Genomic DNA, 17,057 nt, shown 5'->3' on the forward strand with positions numbered 1-17,057 from the left:
TGACTAAAGGGCTCTGAGCACTCTGACCACTCGTTTGAAGACCACCTGAATGGTGGGTAGAGAGTTAAGATATGGAGATATATGCAAATATCTCTCATGGAGGATTACGGAAAGCTCCCCTGCACCCCAACCCCCGCCCACTTATTCACCCCCTGCCTTTTATTCTCGTAACTTTCAACATGAAACAGCAGTCTCTTCCCTTTCCAAGACCCAAGAAGATAAACATATTAATTCCCTATGTTGCTCAACAAGGAGGTTTATTAACAAACCTGATTCTTCCCTCTCTTTCAATCTTAAGAGCTACAATCAAATTACCAAGTCTTGCCCATTTTATTCCCTATATATTTCTGGGGTCATTCTCCTTCATCCCTACTACCACTGCTCTAGTTTAGGTCTTTACTACCTCTTGCCTAGACTACTGCAACTCCATTTTAAATGATCACATTGACCACACTAGAACTAAGAAATATTTAGGAAGCAAATACTTAAGGTTAATGGTCTTAAAATCCAACTCCTTATGGGTCAACCCCCATTCAAAACCCTTTAATCATCTTTTTGTGCCCTCAGGATAAAGCCAATCCTCTAAACACAACCCACCAAATCTTCTTTTTTAATATACCAGTGATAGCAAACTGTAATACCCCAAGTCATTTTATGCCTGCTAGCATTTATGTATTCTATTCCCACTGTCTCGGAATAGAATTCTACGAGAGTGAGTCAAAAATTATCTACACTCTGACTGTAGAATTATAGAAGTTTTAATATAACTGGAGTGCGGATAATTTATGACTCACCCTCGTATTCTATTCCCCTGCCCTCCCTCCCTCCTTTTACCCTGCTAAACTCCCACTAGCCTTTGAGTTTCAGCTCAGGTGTCATCTCTAGGAAGGCTTCTTCCTCCTTCTGGGCCAGGAACACTCCCCCTGCCCCATCCCCCAATGCTGTGCACGTCTCTATCCTAGCACTTACCACATTCCAGTGAAACCATGTGTTGATACACATGTGGAACCAAATAAGGGTTTTTAATGCTATACTAAATTTTCATCATTAAAGTTAATCAGTTCAGAAGAAACCTCTAGTTTCCATGTACTTGTATCCATTTGCTTTACTGTATTTGAAAACACTACGCCTAAAGTGGAAACTCATGTAAAAGTATGCAGGGGATCATATATTTATATTACATGTCTAGGTTTCCCATTTCTGAATCATGTATCTCTACACTATATCCTAACATGTCTAATTCTGTACTACATTAGAAACTCATAGTCAAGTTGATTTATACAAGGCAAATGTATGTTGTCTGGTATGCTGTCAAATATTATAAGGCCAGGAAGCAAATTTTAATAATTATGGAAACTGTGTAGCAGTTTGAGACCACTATAGTGAGGTGATATAAATGCTAAAGCAGAAAGGGTCTCCTCTGACCACTAGAGTCCACTTCTGATATGGTTAGATGTTACGTTTTGCTGCAGATCAGAAAATACAGTACAGTCTCTATGTCACTCACTCCTGTGGTCAAATACTAAACCTTATCATTATTGATAACTATATGCCCTCCAAATCTCAATTTGAAACACCCATACTTCGTCTACTATTTCCTATCTTTAACACTCACTCCCAAAAAAGTAGGACTTGAAGTCCTTACTGTCTCTAACCTTTCTCATGTTTCCACTTTCATCTTTATCCAACTTGCACTCTGCTGTCAATAATTACAGGCATTCCTTTGCATCCACCTTTAACTTTCTGGTCGCCATCTCACTTCATTACATCACTTGGCTAAAACCACAACCCTAGTTAAATCCAACTCTCAGTCCTCCCTCTCTGTGCTTGTACCCGCACAGCCATTCTCTCTTCCATTTTCCTAGATCTCACGTCAGCAAACACTTTCTGGAAAGGGAGACACTGTTACTATTTTAGGCTATACGGCCCTCTAGTCTGTTGCAGCTACTCGACTCTCTGTTGTAGAGGTAAAGCAGCCATAGAAAACATGTAAATGATAAGCATGGCTGTGTTCCAATAAAATTTTATTTACAGACACTGAAATTTGAATTTCATATACTTTTCACAGGCCATGAAATATTGTTCTTTTTTAGTTTTTTGTTTGTTTCCTCAACTATGTAAAGATGTAGAACACATTCTCAACTCATAGGCATGTCCTAGACAACAATTTCACACTTTCTCTTTTCCACTCAAATGTCCAACACCTATTCTTCCATTCTCACTCTCAGCTGATGATCTTTCTTTTCACTAAGCAATCTGGAGAGAACTTCTTACAAGCTACCACCACCTCTATTCATTTAACTGTATTTGTGTCCTTATATCCTGGCTTCTCTCCTGTTATTGCATTTCTGGCAAAGATCAAACCCTCATTTCCAAGACTTACCCCACTCAAAAACACCACTTCAACAACTCTCCCCCTCTTTCTCATGCATTATCAGTACTTCCCTCTCTACTGGATCTTTCCATCGGCAAATACATATAATGTTATTTCTCTCATTTAAAACAAAACCAAAAAAACACTCTCATCTCTACTTCTTATACCCTATTCTCTTCCTTCTCAGAAACATCCCTTGAAAGACGTGTTTATGCTTACTCTAATTTCTCTTCCCATTCTTTCTTAAATGTACTCCGATCATGCTTTTGTCCCCACTCCTTTGAAACTGCCCTTATGAAGGTCCCCAATGATTTCCATGTTGTGAAAGCGAGTAAATTCTCAGCCCTCATCTCATCTGCCCTACTGGCAAGTGAGATTTGGCTAGTTGAGCACCCCTATTCCTCGAAACATTTTATCTTAGCTTCCAAGGGGATTCTACCCTCTTAGTTTTCCTCCCACCTCACGACTCTTCCTTTTTAACCTTCTTTTTGCTGATGTGCCCTCATCACTCAGGACTCAGTTCTTAGACCTCTTCTCTTTTCTACCTTCATTAACTTCCTTGGTGATTTCATTCAGTCTTCATGGCTTTAAATAACAACCTGTATGCTGACAATTCTCATTTTTATCTCTCCAGCTTGGATCTCTCCCCTGAACTCCAAGCTCATATATCTAACTGCCTACTACCTGGATATCTAATAGGCATCTCAGATTTAATGTGTCCAAAATTGAGCTCCTGATCTTTCTCCCAAACCTGTTCTGCCTGCAATCTTGTCTGTCTCAGTTAATGGCAGCTCCATTCTTCTGGATAGGATTTTGGGTGACTTCTATTTGAGTGTGATGGGTAGAAGAAAGAACGGGAAAAATGGGACTCAACAGTAATAATACAGCAATAATAGAAAGGGAAGCATAGTCTCAATTATGTCCTAGACTTAGGGCTTACTGCTACTATGAGATACTAGCCGAATACCGTCACTTTTCCCTTCCTTGTATGCAGCTGGTTAGATGACAGAGGAAAAATAAGTGAGTGTTGTAATAAAGAACTTCAGGAGGAAGAGGCACGAAAGTGCCCACTATCTTGAGGACATCCTGAACTTAATCCCTGCCAGATAAATGAGACAGAAATGAGCAAGGACTAGACAAACAGGCTGAACAGTAATCATGAAACTGCTCCTGGCCCTGGATATGTAGAGAACAAACACAACAGACATCATTACCTATGGGCATATGGTCAATACTCTATCTCAGGAAATGGGAAAAGGAGGAAAGAAATTCACTATGTATGATGAATGCTGTACATGTGAACAGTGTGGAGGAAGATAAAAGATTAAGAACTATTTTAGACTTTGAACTCTTCCCTACACTTAAGAAGCCACTTACTTGTCCATAGTCTCTTGCCTGAAACCCCTAGTGCCAGATGTGTCTTGGAGTCAGAATTACTGGATTTTAGAAAGGTAACAAGCGCAGATACTATATAATTGCATTACATAACTCCCATAATCAAATGCATTAATATTTCCCTAGTAAAATGTATAAATATTCCATACCGAGTAGGATTAATAAGGACTAAAAGTGGCCTCACATCAGTTAAAGTGAAGATTTAGCTATCACGTAAGTTCAAATCAGATAAGGTTTTGTGACCAAAGGAGTTATGAAAAAACTTTGCTGTCAGAGCTTTTGGACTTCCAAATTGTGGATAAATGAATGAGAATCTGTACTAACTTCAATTTGGAAGAGATTGAGCAAGACAAAATTGTACAGAAACAAGTACATGTAGGTCTCTGGAATTTTACCTCTCGTGAGCTTTGGCAGAAGAATACCTTCAAGGCAACCAGGTAAATCCAAAAAAGGTAAAAGTTGATTCTTACCAGAAATGTGGAATCCATTTCTGCTGTCATCAGCACTATGCCCTTTTCTTCCTTAAGTTCAGGATAGTGATATAAAATCAGCTGGCTGGCTGCAGCTTCCCCTCGGGTCTGTAAGGAGGAACACTTATCAAGGCTCAATAAGGTACCACAACAAAACTGCAATTTCACGGCAATAGAGGGTCTGGAGGAAATTCTGGCTCTTAATAGACCCTTGGGTGGCTAGTGAGTCGGAGGACTGGTATGTGGGGGTGGTCAGGTCTGCCACGGCACAGCAAAACTGATAGTTTGTACAGTTATTTGTGTCTTCAATTGAAAAAGGTTTGGCTTTTTTCCCAGAAAATGTTTACAGTAGGCAGTGAATCCTTCATCACGGCCATATATTTAAAAACAAAACGGCACAAGCAGCTACCAAATCAAGTTCTAAAGAAAGCAATATGCCTGTGTAATTGCCACTTTTATGGACTAGTGCATTTCACAGTTGAAATCTACTCCCCTTGGCTGGCTCTGAAGACTGAGCTCTTTTAAGCTGTAGCAAACAGCTGGAGAGTTTGCACATGGGCCTGATTTGTAATGCGCAGTTTTAAAATACAATCTGAGCAGGAGGAAGGGGGGAAAGAAGAATGGGAACATCATAATTTCATGAAGAATGGACAGGGCAGTGGTTACTAGAGTTCAGTCCAGACTAGGAAGAGAGGCGGGGTTCAAAGCCTAAGCCCTCATACAGTGTAGGAGGGAACAATTATACATGCCAAAGAGCTCTGGGTTTCATCTTTTAAAAAAATTTTTTTTTTATTTGGCTGCACCAGGTCTTAGTTGTGACAAGCGGGATCTAGTTCCCTGACCAGGGATCGAACCCCGGCCCCCTGCATTGGGAGCACTGAGTCTTAACCACTGGACCACCAGGGAAGCCCCTCCATCTTTAAAATGTCAGCACAAGTCCTTTTAATTATCAATACCTAATTATTGCTAGGGTACTCTCAGTTCTCCCAAACATACTTCAAATACACTATCATTTTGATCATAATTATGTTTCTGGATCTTTTTCCTGTACCTGTATGAGCTTCACGAGGGCAGTTCTAGCACAGTTTCCAACACAATAGCTTGGTGGTTACGTTTACAGACTTTGGAGTCAATAACCTGCAGTCAAGCAAACTCAGCTCTACCACATACTAGTAGTGTGAACTAACTTCTGTGAGCCCACTATTTTTTTTTTTTTCTTTTCTTTCTACTTTTTAAAAAAACAATCATGGGGCTTCCTAGGTGGCGCAGTGGTTAAGAATCTGCCTGCTAGTACAGGGGACACGGGTTCGACCCCTGCTCCAGGAAGACCCCACATGCCGCGGAGCAACTAAACCCGGGCGCCACAACTATTGAGCCTGCGCTTTAGAGCCCGTGAGCCACAACTATTGAGCCCATGTGCTGCAACTACTGAAGCCCACGCGCCTAGAGCCTATGCTCCGCAACAAGAGAAGCCATGGCAATGAGGAGCCCGCGCACCACAACGAAGAGTAGCCCCCACTCACCACAACTAAAAGAAAGCCTGCACACAGCAAAAAAGACCAAACATAGCCAATAAAACAAACAAACAACAACAAAAACAAACATGATACAATTTTTGGATACAATCATAAGCAAATTCTCATTCTGCTTTGTGCTCCCTTTACCCCAACTTCAAAGCCATCATAATACATTCTTGCTTTTGCCAGATTTGGCCTCCAAATATAGAATGTCAATCCTAGTGATGATCTTTTTTTTCTTATTAGTCACCTATTTTATACATATTAATGTATATATGTCAATCCCAACCTCCCAATTCAACCCCCCCCATCCCTCTCTTCCCCCCCTTGGTGTCCAAATGTTTGTTAGTGATGATCTCATTTAAATTACTTTCATTTTAAAAGCATCAAATGCTCTGGATCAAACTTTTTAACCTAATATTTGGAAATAAAACAAAGAAAAAGGAAGGAAGGAGGGGAGCAAACAAAACAACACCTATGAAAAGAAAACTATGCATCTAGCACCTTAGAAAGTGCCAACTTGGTTAATAAAACACATGTAAGACACAGAGCCTACCTTAAGGTTATAAAGGTAACCATCACAACTCACCCATGTTTGTTAAGTGAGGTACATGCAGTAATGTCACAGATGTACGGGGAAGAGAGAGGAGAGAGCCAGAAATAGCCAGGGAATGTGTTTTGGAGTCTTTCTAATTTCTGGGTATTGAGTGGGGCCTAAAAAGCTAGCCCAACAAAGTATGACAATTCATCAATGCTACAGCAAATCCTCCTGGCAGCTAGTACATATTCTGTGTCCTCAAGCCTCAGCAAAAGCTCATAGTCCCACAAAGGGGTAGGCTTCTTTCATCTAGGGGATGAGCACAGGCCACCTACCTGAATGTTTATAAGTGCAGTGAAGTGGAGTTCAGTACCTGTCCACTGGCCGACAAAAAACTCATAACCTTCCCTTCTCGGTAGTGCACACAGAAACTGGGAAACGAATACACAAGGAGATAGGTGAACAAATAAAATTGTTTGCTCTATGTCCAACCACCTGTGCCACTCACTCCCGTTCTTCAATGTTTGGTTTTTAACACTTTTTTTAAATTATGAAATTCATATGTGATAATATAACAAATACACACTTCCCAACCCACCTAAGAAAGAAAGCATTAGAGATCCACTTGAAGCTCTCTCTGTAAATGCATTCTAATTCCATTCCAGAGTAACAGCTAACCTGCATTTGGTGTCTGTCATTCTCTGTTAGGTTTTTATACTTTCAATGTATAGGTATACCTCCACAAACAAGAAATAGTACTGTTTGCATGTTTAAAAACTTAAATCTTACTAAACTATATGTATACTTTTGCAACTTGCTTTTTTCACTTCACATCATACTTCTGAGATTTACTCATGTTGATAAATATAACTTTAACTCATTACTTTCGCTGTTACATGGAATTCGACTACAGACATTCACCACAATTTTATCTACCATTCTTTTGATGGACTTTTGGGTCTTTTTCCATTTCTAAACTTTCTAATGCTGCTGAACTAATTTTTGTTACAATTATTGTAATTACTTCATATTCTGCTATCTGAGGCTGATACTGAAGCATGGCTCTAAACACCATGAAATAATTAGTTTTACGTTCAAGATGAGTTGGGGACGAGTGGTGAAGAGAATGGTGCCAGAACAAAACAAAGGATAATCAGGCCAATACACACTAGTCAAGGAATTGTTTCTTTACTGCCAACCACTAAGGCTCTGTTTTACTATTATTAGGTGAGATAACCTCACTGCCTACCTAACTGGAAAAATTTTTTTAAAAGCTTTATTGAGGTATACTTGAAATGTAAGTTGCATATGTTTAAAGTATACAATTATAATAGTTTTAACATATGCATACTGTGAAACCATTACCACAATCAACATAATGAACATATCCATCATTCTAAAAACCCCTTTGTAGTTCATACCTCCCTCTCTCCAACTGTTCCTAAGCAACCACTGACTTGGTTTCTGTCACCACTGGTCAGTCTTCATTTTCTAGGATTTTGTATAAATGGAACCACAGAATCTATACTTCTTCTTGGTTTGGCTTCTTTCACTCAGCATTAATTGTTTTGTGATCAATCCATGTTGGTGCATATATCAATAGTTCATTCCTTCTTATTGCTGAATCTTACTCCATCATATATATATAGTATATCATGTATACGTACACACATACACAATTTCTTTATTCTTTCACCTGTGATAGATTTGGATATCTTCAGCACTTGGTTATTATAAATAAACCTGCTATGAACACTTGTGTACAAGTCATTGAATGGACATATGCTTTCAGTTCCCTTGGGAAAATATCTAGGAGTAGAATGGCTGGGTCATACGCTTAACTTTTAAAGAAGCTGCTAGACTGTTTTCTAAAGTGGCTGTACCATTTTACATTATTACCAGCAATATATTAGAGTTCCAGCTGTCCCATATCCTCAACAGCACTTGGTATGGTCAATCTTTTCAATTTTAGTCATCTTAGTGGTATCTCACTGTGGTGTTAATTGGCATTTCCATTATGACTAATGATGCTGAACATCTTATAACTTCCATTCCACTTCATTGGTGAATTGTCTGAATCTTTCACTCATTTTAAATTGGGTTGCTTGTCCTCTATTAAGTTGTAAGAGTTTTCAGTATATTCTGTATACAAGTCACTTGTCAATATATGTTTGCAAGTATTTTCTCCCAGTCAGGGGCTTACCTTTCCATTTTCATAACAGTGTCTTTTGAAAAGTTGAAATTTTAATTTTTTTAAAAATTGTGGTAAAACAGATGTTAACAGTTACCATTTTAACCATTTTAAATGCACACACAATTCAGTGGCGTTAAGCACATTCACACTGTTGTGAAACCATCACCACCATCCATCTCCAGAACTTCTTTCATCTTTCCAAACTGGAACTCCATACCCATTAAACAATAATTCCCCACCCTGCCTGCCGCTCATCCCCAGGCAACCACTGTCCTTTCTGTCTATAAATCTATTTTAGGTACCTCATATAAGTAGAATCATACAGTGTTTGTCCTTTTGTGACTGGTAATTATTTCACTTAGCATAATGTCTTTAAGGTTCATGAATATTGTAGACTGTGTCAGAATTTCCTTCCTTTATAAGGCTGAATAATGTTCTATTGCATGTATATATCACATTTTATTTATCCATTCATCTATCAATAGACACTTGTGCTGCTTCTACCCTTTGGCTACTGTGATTAATACTGTTATGAACATGGGTATACAAAGAGAAAATTTTTATTTTTATAAAATCTCATTTATTGGTTTTTTCTTTTATAGTTTGTGCTTTTTGTGATATATCGATACTTAAGAAATCTTTGCCAAGCCCAGGTCACTAAGATTCAATCTAAGATTTTTTTTTCTAGGTCTTGAGTTAATTTTTGGATACTGTGTGAGGTAAGAGTAGAGGTTCATTTTGTGTGTGTGTGTGTGTGTGTGTGTGTACGGATACTCAAATTGTTTTGCACAATTTGTTGGACACGTGTTGAAAAGATTATTCTTTCTCCATTTAATTCCCTTGGCACCTCTGCTGAAAAACAACTGACCATGCATATATTGGTTTATTTCTGAATTCTCTGTTCTGTTCCATTGATCTATTTGTCTGTCTTTATGCTATTACCGCACTGTCTTCATTATTGTAGCTTTATGAAATCGTAGTCTTGAAATCAGGTAATATAAGTTCTCTGTTTTTTCTCAAAACTGTTGTGTTATTTTAGGTCCTTTGGATACGCAAATTAAGTTTTTAAAATCAGCTTGTTAATTTCTTAAAAAAAAAAGCCCATTAGCTTTTTGATTAGGATTATATTTTATCTAGAGATAAGTTTGGAGAGAAATGACAACAATATTGAGTCATCCAACACAATATATCTCTCCATTTACCTAGATGTATTTTATTTTCTCTCAGCAATGTTTAGAAGCATTTTTTGAGCATCTTAGAAATTAGTACAGACACCAACTCAGCTGATTCCCTTTCTCTTAGGTCTTCTGGCAGCTCAATACTCCAGTAACAATTTCACAATTTCTTTTAGGTATATATAATCAAAACAGCATGGCCAAAAATGGAAAAGAAACTGCCAATAAAAAAGAAACTTAAAGGAAGTTGAAAAGATTAAGGTCGCAAGTGCTGCTTCCAGCAATCACTTACATTAATAGATTAAGATCCACATCAGAAAGGGCTGAGAGGTTTCAGAAAGCTAAACAGCCACAGACTTATTGAGCCAAACCCACATGATTTCCTAAGGCTAAAAAATCTCACTTATCCGTACAATCAACACGTGAGCATCTTTGTTAAGTAACTATAACATGCGCGACAGTATGGAGCATGAAGACATTGGTTAGCAAACATCCTTGTCTGGCAGCGCTGATAAGCGATCCTCATGTGGTCACTGGACACTTACTGTTGGACAAGACTGAGCCCGGTTCCAGATCAAATCAAACTTCTCTTTCTGTAGGTTAGAAAAGAATAAAATTCAGAAACAAGAAAACATAAAAGGCCACAATCACACTTAAATTCACCAAGACTGAACTCTAGAACTAAAATACAACTGAAACAATCTCAAGTTCCATCATTTACAAATCCCTCTTATAACAAAGAGGAAAAACCAGTTGTATGCTTTCCTATTCAATATCAGAATTATGTGTGAAGAGTGGATACTCCAAATGCTCTAAACTCTTCAGGGGACTCTGCCAAGTGTCAGAGACAACAGGTCACTAAATTTATCTGAGGGAGAGCTAAGAAGGCCTGTTCAGAGAGATCTAAAATATCATGAAAAGTGCAGATCCTTTGGCTGCTGAACTCATGAAAGGAAAGAGTATATATGTAAGAGGAAGAATAAGGAAAAAAAAAAGATAGCAATACTCTCAAAACAACCAAAAGGCGGGCCTTTATTTTCCCATCTGTAAGTTTTCCTCCTTAAACTTACACTTGTAGGCTCAGTATTTATCTGTGTGCTTGATATAAACTTAATCTAAAGCTACATCCTCTTCAGAGAAGAACAGTTAAAGAACTAGCTGATAACCCAGTGCATTAAATGCTTTCGTCTGGTAGAAGGCAGCAGGACATTAAACCAGAAGTCATCAGCAGCAGTCTTTCTCAGTCACAGATCTTAATGGTTAAGCAGTGGCCCGTGACTATCTCTAAGACAGTAGTTTTGAGGAGGGAAAAAACCTCAAGAAAATGCCAGTTGCTAAAGGGAAATGCCAGAAAAAGACTAGAAGGAAGCTCCAAGTCAGCTCAAGTACAGGTCACTTATAGACAGGAAGGGAAGAAAGCTATGCTAGAGGCCCAGTCCTAAATTCCAACAGCTTTGTTGGAAAACACCAAAAAGAAATAAAAGACACTTGGAAATTGCTCAGCAGCATAAACTCACACCATGCTCCCTTGTCAGAGACTTGACTCAAAGAGACATTTCTAAACCAGAGAGAGGAAAAACAAGAGCCATAAATATACCATATGGAGCTCCCAATCTTTGGTGCTCAGGGCATAATAAAAACCCTCAGAGCTATAAATGTAAGCTCTCAAGAGGCAATAAACATAGGAAAAGTAAAAGCAACTGCCTGCTAAGGTTAGAGCCCTGACCTTCATGCTGTAACACTTTCATTTTCCCCTCCAAACTACTTACAGGAATAACTGCGTAGACTGTATCTTTTGCTGCAAAATACTGCTGCCAAATCTGTACACAAAAGAGAGAGTGTCTGTGACATGTCGGTAATCTTTTCAACCTGTACCAAGAAGTGGTGACAGTTTTCATTGCTCAGAGTAATACGCTATTTGATAACAGGGAGGAAGACCCAATGTAATACTTTTATTACCAGTACATGATTACAAAAAAGATTTAATACATCTACTCTTCTAGATGATTAAACTGTAACTCTTAATAACAAATTCCTGTCAGAGAAACGGATTCTGTGACCTTGTTAATCATTTCTCCCAAGATGTGCCTTGTGTATAACAGACAAGCTGTTTTTTGCATATCTTCTCTCTTCTCTTCCAAAACCCACACTGTCCGGCCAACTGTAGGCCTTCTCAGAGAGCCAGGATCAGTCATTCAGAACCCAGGGTCTGAAGTAAGGCAGATCTGGATGCAAATCCCAGCTCCTATCATTTGCTGGCTATGCTACTTTGGGCAAACTACAGAAAATCACTAAATTATATCAATATAATCATCAATAAAATAGCAATAATATTAACCTCATAGGACTATTGTGAAGACTATTTGAAATAATGTTTGTGCTTAGTACAACAGAATTATAATGCAAACCAAAGCCAAGGTGCTCTGAGGGCAACAAAGAGGCACTTAATCCAAGTTAGGGAACAAGTGCCAGAGAAGGGACACTTGAGCTGTATCCGGAAGAATGATCAGGAGTTAGCCAGGTGAACGGGTTGGGAAGATAAACAGGTAGGAGAGAAGATAAGAGACACATTCTAAGCAGAGAATGACAAGCAGTAGCAAAGGCACAGAAGTTGGGGAAGGCATCACAGCCAAGGTGACACCTGAGTGAGCTGGTGTTGAAGAATGGTCACCCTTCTTTAGAGCCGCTCTGCTTTGTCAACATTCCCATGAAAATGAGGGGGGAGGGGGGAGGCAACTGAAGATGCTAATCAAAGTGTGACCTCACCAACACACAGCACAGAAGGACTATTACCTCCTAGGACCTGGGAAAATCACTCTATCAATGAAGCCTAAGGTTGTTTTGCCTTTTTTTTTTTTTTTGCATGTCAAAACACTGTCTTCTCGTTTTAAGGACAGCATATCCTGCTTATTTTTATTTATTCCATATTAGTAGATAGTTTATGAATCAACACTGAATTTAGGAGACTGACAGACGTTTGTTGACCTAACAGTTGACCCTGGTTACTCAGTTCATTATTTATATTAATGAACACAAATCTGTATCTAAAAATATAGGTCTAAATAATATTTGTCATATGATGATCAGGCCCGTTGGGCCTGGCTTCTCTCTCCCCTAAAGGACATGCTTGGTGTCCACTTTCTACTGGCACTTCTTCCCAAAGGCAGTTTGAGGTCTCTTGGAGATTCTGCATTAAACCTCTATTAACAGAAGTTAGAACTCTGTGCTATTCTCTTTTTGTTTTTGTGTCTGTTTTTCCACCAGGCTGAAACTCCCTGAGAGTAGGGGATTCTCTCATTTATTTTTATGCCTGGCACAGAGGCTGACATTTACTAAAGCACCCAAGGACACCCACAGCAACTGGCACAACTTCCCATAAGGGAATATGATGCAGAGTCAAACAGACAAGGGTTTGAGTCCTAGCTCTACCACTAAGTTACTTAATCTTTTTAAGTTACAGCTTCCTTAGTTGTAAATTGGGAATAACAGCACCTACTGTATAAGGGAGTTATGAGAATACAATGAAATAGTGCATATAAAGCACTAAGTACTGTACCTAACACATAGTATACTGCTTTTATTATTATTTTGATTCTCTCAATATACCTAAAATATAATTCATGGAAGTATAAGGAACGCCAATAAATAGCTTATTATATTCTAATTAGAGAGAAAAAAAATCAGACGTGAAAATGTAAATAGCAATGCAAATCAAGGTATATGGAATGACCAAACAAGCAGAATAGATCACAAGTGCTTTGAAGGAAGGTGTCCAAGAAGCCTCCTGCAGAAGGTCCTAAAAAAATGGAGGGCTCTGAATGTCAAACAAAGGAATATGGGAAGCCACTGAATATTTGAGAGCAGGTTACTAACATAATATTTATTTTTATTCATTTATTTAAAGACACAAATATAATACTTATTCTGTGCCAGGCACTGTCCCAAGTACTTTATAAATATTAACCCGTTTAATTCCCCAAATAACTCCATGAGGTAAGTACTATTATTATGTCCACTTTACAGATAGGGAATCTGAGGCCCAGAAAGGTTAACTAACTTCTCAAAGTCATTCCACTAGTAAGTGGCAGGGCTAGGACTTAAAACTGGCAGCTTGGTTCTAGAGTCTGTGTTCTTAACCAACACACTCTGTGAAGCAGAACTTCAAGAGGACTGAACTGATGAGGATACGATGGGGGGATGGGAGGGTGGGAGAAGTTAAGAGCAGAGAAATCTATTTAGAAAGGTAGTACAGTCATCCAGGCACAGAGTAGTGATGATTTTAAATAAGATGTGGACAACAGGAATGAAAAAGAAAGGGGAAACGTGAGTTGATTAGATATACAGGAGTGAGACCAAGTTTTCTTATGCACTATTTTTCATGTAATTCATCACTTTTGCTTTCAATGATTGCCTTTCATTTTGGCTAGAAAGAGGTGTCAGGAAATGTATGCTGCTTTCTACTTTCAGATTTGGTTCACAGAGCACACATTTTCATAAAGTATGCCAATTCATTTTCATTCATTACCTGTTTTATTTCTTCTGCAGTTTTCTCTTTCACCATCTCAATGTTAAAGATTGAACTGAGAGTCTGAAAGCGAAAATAAACAGCCATTATCACCCACAATTAAAAAAATAAAACAGCTTAACTCTATCTGAAAGCCTTGTGAGAAGCAACATGTTAGGACAGTAAAGCAGATCTTCAATAAGTGGAGAATGAGTATAAGAACACCCACATGCTCAGAGAAGGGAGTCCCTAGGGCCAGGCAGATTTCACAGTTCTATTTTCAGGGAATATCTACGAGTACTTTCCAAATGTTTCACACTCACTAATGAGTACTGCAGCACTTTGCAGCTCGTAAGAGGAGAAAGTTTGGTTGTTACCTTTAATTTAACTGCTATTCTACCAGAAGTAGCTCCTTATTTGCAAGTTAAATGACAGAGTAAACACGTTTTTATTTGATTTTTAAAAACTCCTTCCTGGGTCTTCCCTGGTGGTCCAGTAGTTAAGACTCTATGCTGCCACTGCAGGGGGCATGGGTTCAATCCCTGCTTGGGGAACTAAGATTCCTCATGCCCTGTGGCATGGCCAAAACCAAAAAACAACAACAACAAAACCAAACTACTTCCTATAGAAAGTAGGAAGTAGTATACTACATTTCCTTTAGCACCCCAAGGACCCACATATCAAGGTCATAACAAAATCATAACAAAGTCATAACAAAAACTCATAGAAATATTTCTCATCTCCACAGTTAGAAAAATCACAAAATCACTGAGCCACAGGAAATATATTCAAACTTGCAGCCTCTCGTTACAGATGTTCCATATGACTTCACACTTGGATATTTAATTAGAAACCTACCTTGTCCTTAGTGAATCCTCTGCTCATAGGCTGTTTCCCCAATGTGTCTGTCTGAAATACACAATGGGACAAGATATTAATCTATACTTTACTCTTAAGAAAAAGACCATCCTCCCTAGGAGAGGTGCCCAGTACCTCAGTTAGTAACGCTGCACCTCAGACCTCACTTCTCTCCACTCTATATAGTAACTGTACACACTGTTCTAAGAATTACTGTTTGTGAGACAACTTTTCTTCGACTGATTCTGAAATACAGAGATGAGAAAGGAGTTCTCTGTTAGAAAACACCATCTCCTGGTACTGAGAGTCCATTCTATCCTTGCCACCATGGATGAGGGACTCCTTCCCCGAACGAGCCTGCTTGGGCTTCCTGTGCTCTGCTTCCCAGGGAGCCACAGAGGAGGTAAGAAATGGAATGATGTATTTTCCAAGCTGCTTCTTATCTGTGACAGCACTTCTGAAGGCAGGCATCCTCAGCAGCCTCTTGAGTCTTTTCCAGTACTCCATCTTAGTATTCTCTCCCTCAAATTAGACTCCCCCCAAGAAAGGCCAAGAACAACTGAAAGTGATTATTTTCTCTCCTAGCCCACTCTCACATAAAGGCCATGGCCAGGAAATCCTATTTTGAGTTGTTTCTGACAGTAGGGATGGGTTGTTCTGAGTCTTCCATTCAATTTCTCAGCTCACGACTCTGCCTCTCAGTGAAGAGCACAATCCACACCTGGGATTCTGAAGCTGAAACACACTTCCTGCATTAAACCCTGTTTTTTGTTACTCTATGCTTTAATGAATCCAAACCTTTCATAAATGATGTCGGTAGAACCAGTACCCACAAATTAGACAAAAGAAAAACCTACTGATACACCCAACATGCTAGAGAAAAACCTACTGGATACACCCTATGTGTCCAAAGTCTCAAGAGCAATTAATGAAACATTTAAAGCATCTCTACTACAGATGCTTTGGAAACCTATGGGGACTTTTTTTGTTATCACAATAACTGACTGGATGGTTACGTTTGCATTTATGGGAGAGGCAGCGGTGCCAAATGAACTGCAATTATGCAGATGAGTTCTACATAATGAAGAATTTTCCCTCATCCCATACAACTTTTCAGTTCCAGCCAGATGGACAGACCGACCTTTCTCCCTTCCTTCCTCCCTCCCTCCCTCATCCCACACAACTTTTCAATTTTATCCAGACCTACCTATTTTCCCTCCCTCCCTTCCTTTCTTTCTTTCTCCTTTTTTACACAGTTTTATTCAATACTGAATTTTCCAGAAATGCAACTACTATGTAATTTAAGAGAAGACTGTACATTGTGGAATCTCATGAAGGTCACTGATAACACCGCTTATGGTTTGGGAGTTTTTATAATTACCAACATAACATCCCGTACCAGTTACCATTTACTGCTTATATATTCATGGTGATGTCACATAGAGATGAAAGCACCTGATGACTGTATTAGGTAGGTCTCACGGCACAGTTGTATCTAAGAATTTATGTACTAAAATCTGTATTTTATTTAAAAAATACTTTCCTTTATTACAGTTAAGGCATTATATTTATTTCCCCCCCCCCCCCCCCCCCAAAATTATGTGTGTAGCTGGGTTATACAGCCTACATTTCATTTCAGGGTAGAAAAGAGAGAATTAAATACATTTTATTATAAAAAGGGGATGCTGGGTGTCACGTGGTAGGGAACCAATGACTCAAAGCAAAGGCTTCAGAAATGGAGCCATTAGCCATTAGCCTTCCTCCAGCTAGATAAGAAAGACAGCAAGTGAGTATTTACCTAAGAGTTGCCATAATTTAAATTAAATCTTTACTTATTCTGTTCTTATCATCATAAAGCTGAATATCTAAGTCTTGTTTCAAAAAGGGGCAAAAAGCTTTCTCAAATAATATTGAAAGTTTATAACACAGCAACATTTCCCATAGCTATTGATTTGTACTCTTGACACTATAAATGTTTGTTATAGGAAATTACATTTGATAAAATATTTGTAGTAGAGAGTTATTTGTTCAT

At 38.7% G+C, this 17,057-nt stretch overlaps 1 protein-coding gene across 6 annotated transcripts in view; it reads right to left on the reverse strand.

The window, feature by feature from the left end:
* ATPAF1 (ATP synthase mitochondrial F1 complex assembly factor 1) overlaps positions 1-17,057 on the reverse strand; it is a 38,248-nt gene that overhangs the window by 15,358 nt on the left and 5,833 nt on the right. For 5 of the 6 annotated variants that reach the window (XM_057709847.1, XM_057709877.1, XM_057709885.1 and 2 more), the window contains exons 3-8: positions 15,026-15,076; positions 14,189-14,251; positions 11,433-11,483; positions 10,209-10,256; positions 6,630-6,725; positions 4,240-4,347 (exon numbers count right to left, since the gene is read on the reverse strand). In XM_057709847.1, the coding sequence (XP_057565830.1) occupies positions 4,240-4,347; positions 6,630-6,725; positions 10,209-10,256; positions 11,433-11,483; positions 14,189-14,251; positions 15,026-15,076 (417 nt within the window). The remainder of the gene's footprint in view (positions 1-4,239; positions 4,348-6,629; positions 6,726-10,208; positions 10,257-11,432; positions 11,484-14,188; positions 14,252-15,025; positions 15,077-17,057) is intronic. The other variant, XM_057709861.1, reaches the window with a different exon arrangement.

This window comes from Hippopotamus amphibius, chromosome 1, assembly GCF_030028045.1.
Source record: "Hippopotamus amphibius kiboko isolate mHipAmp2 chromosome 1, mHipAmp2.hap2, whole genome shotgun sequence".
Lineage (NCBI taxonomy): Eukaryota > Metazoa > Chordata > Mammalia > Artiodactyla > Hippopotamidae > Hippopotamus > Hippopotamus amphibius.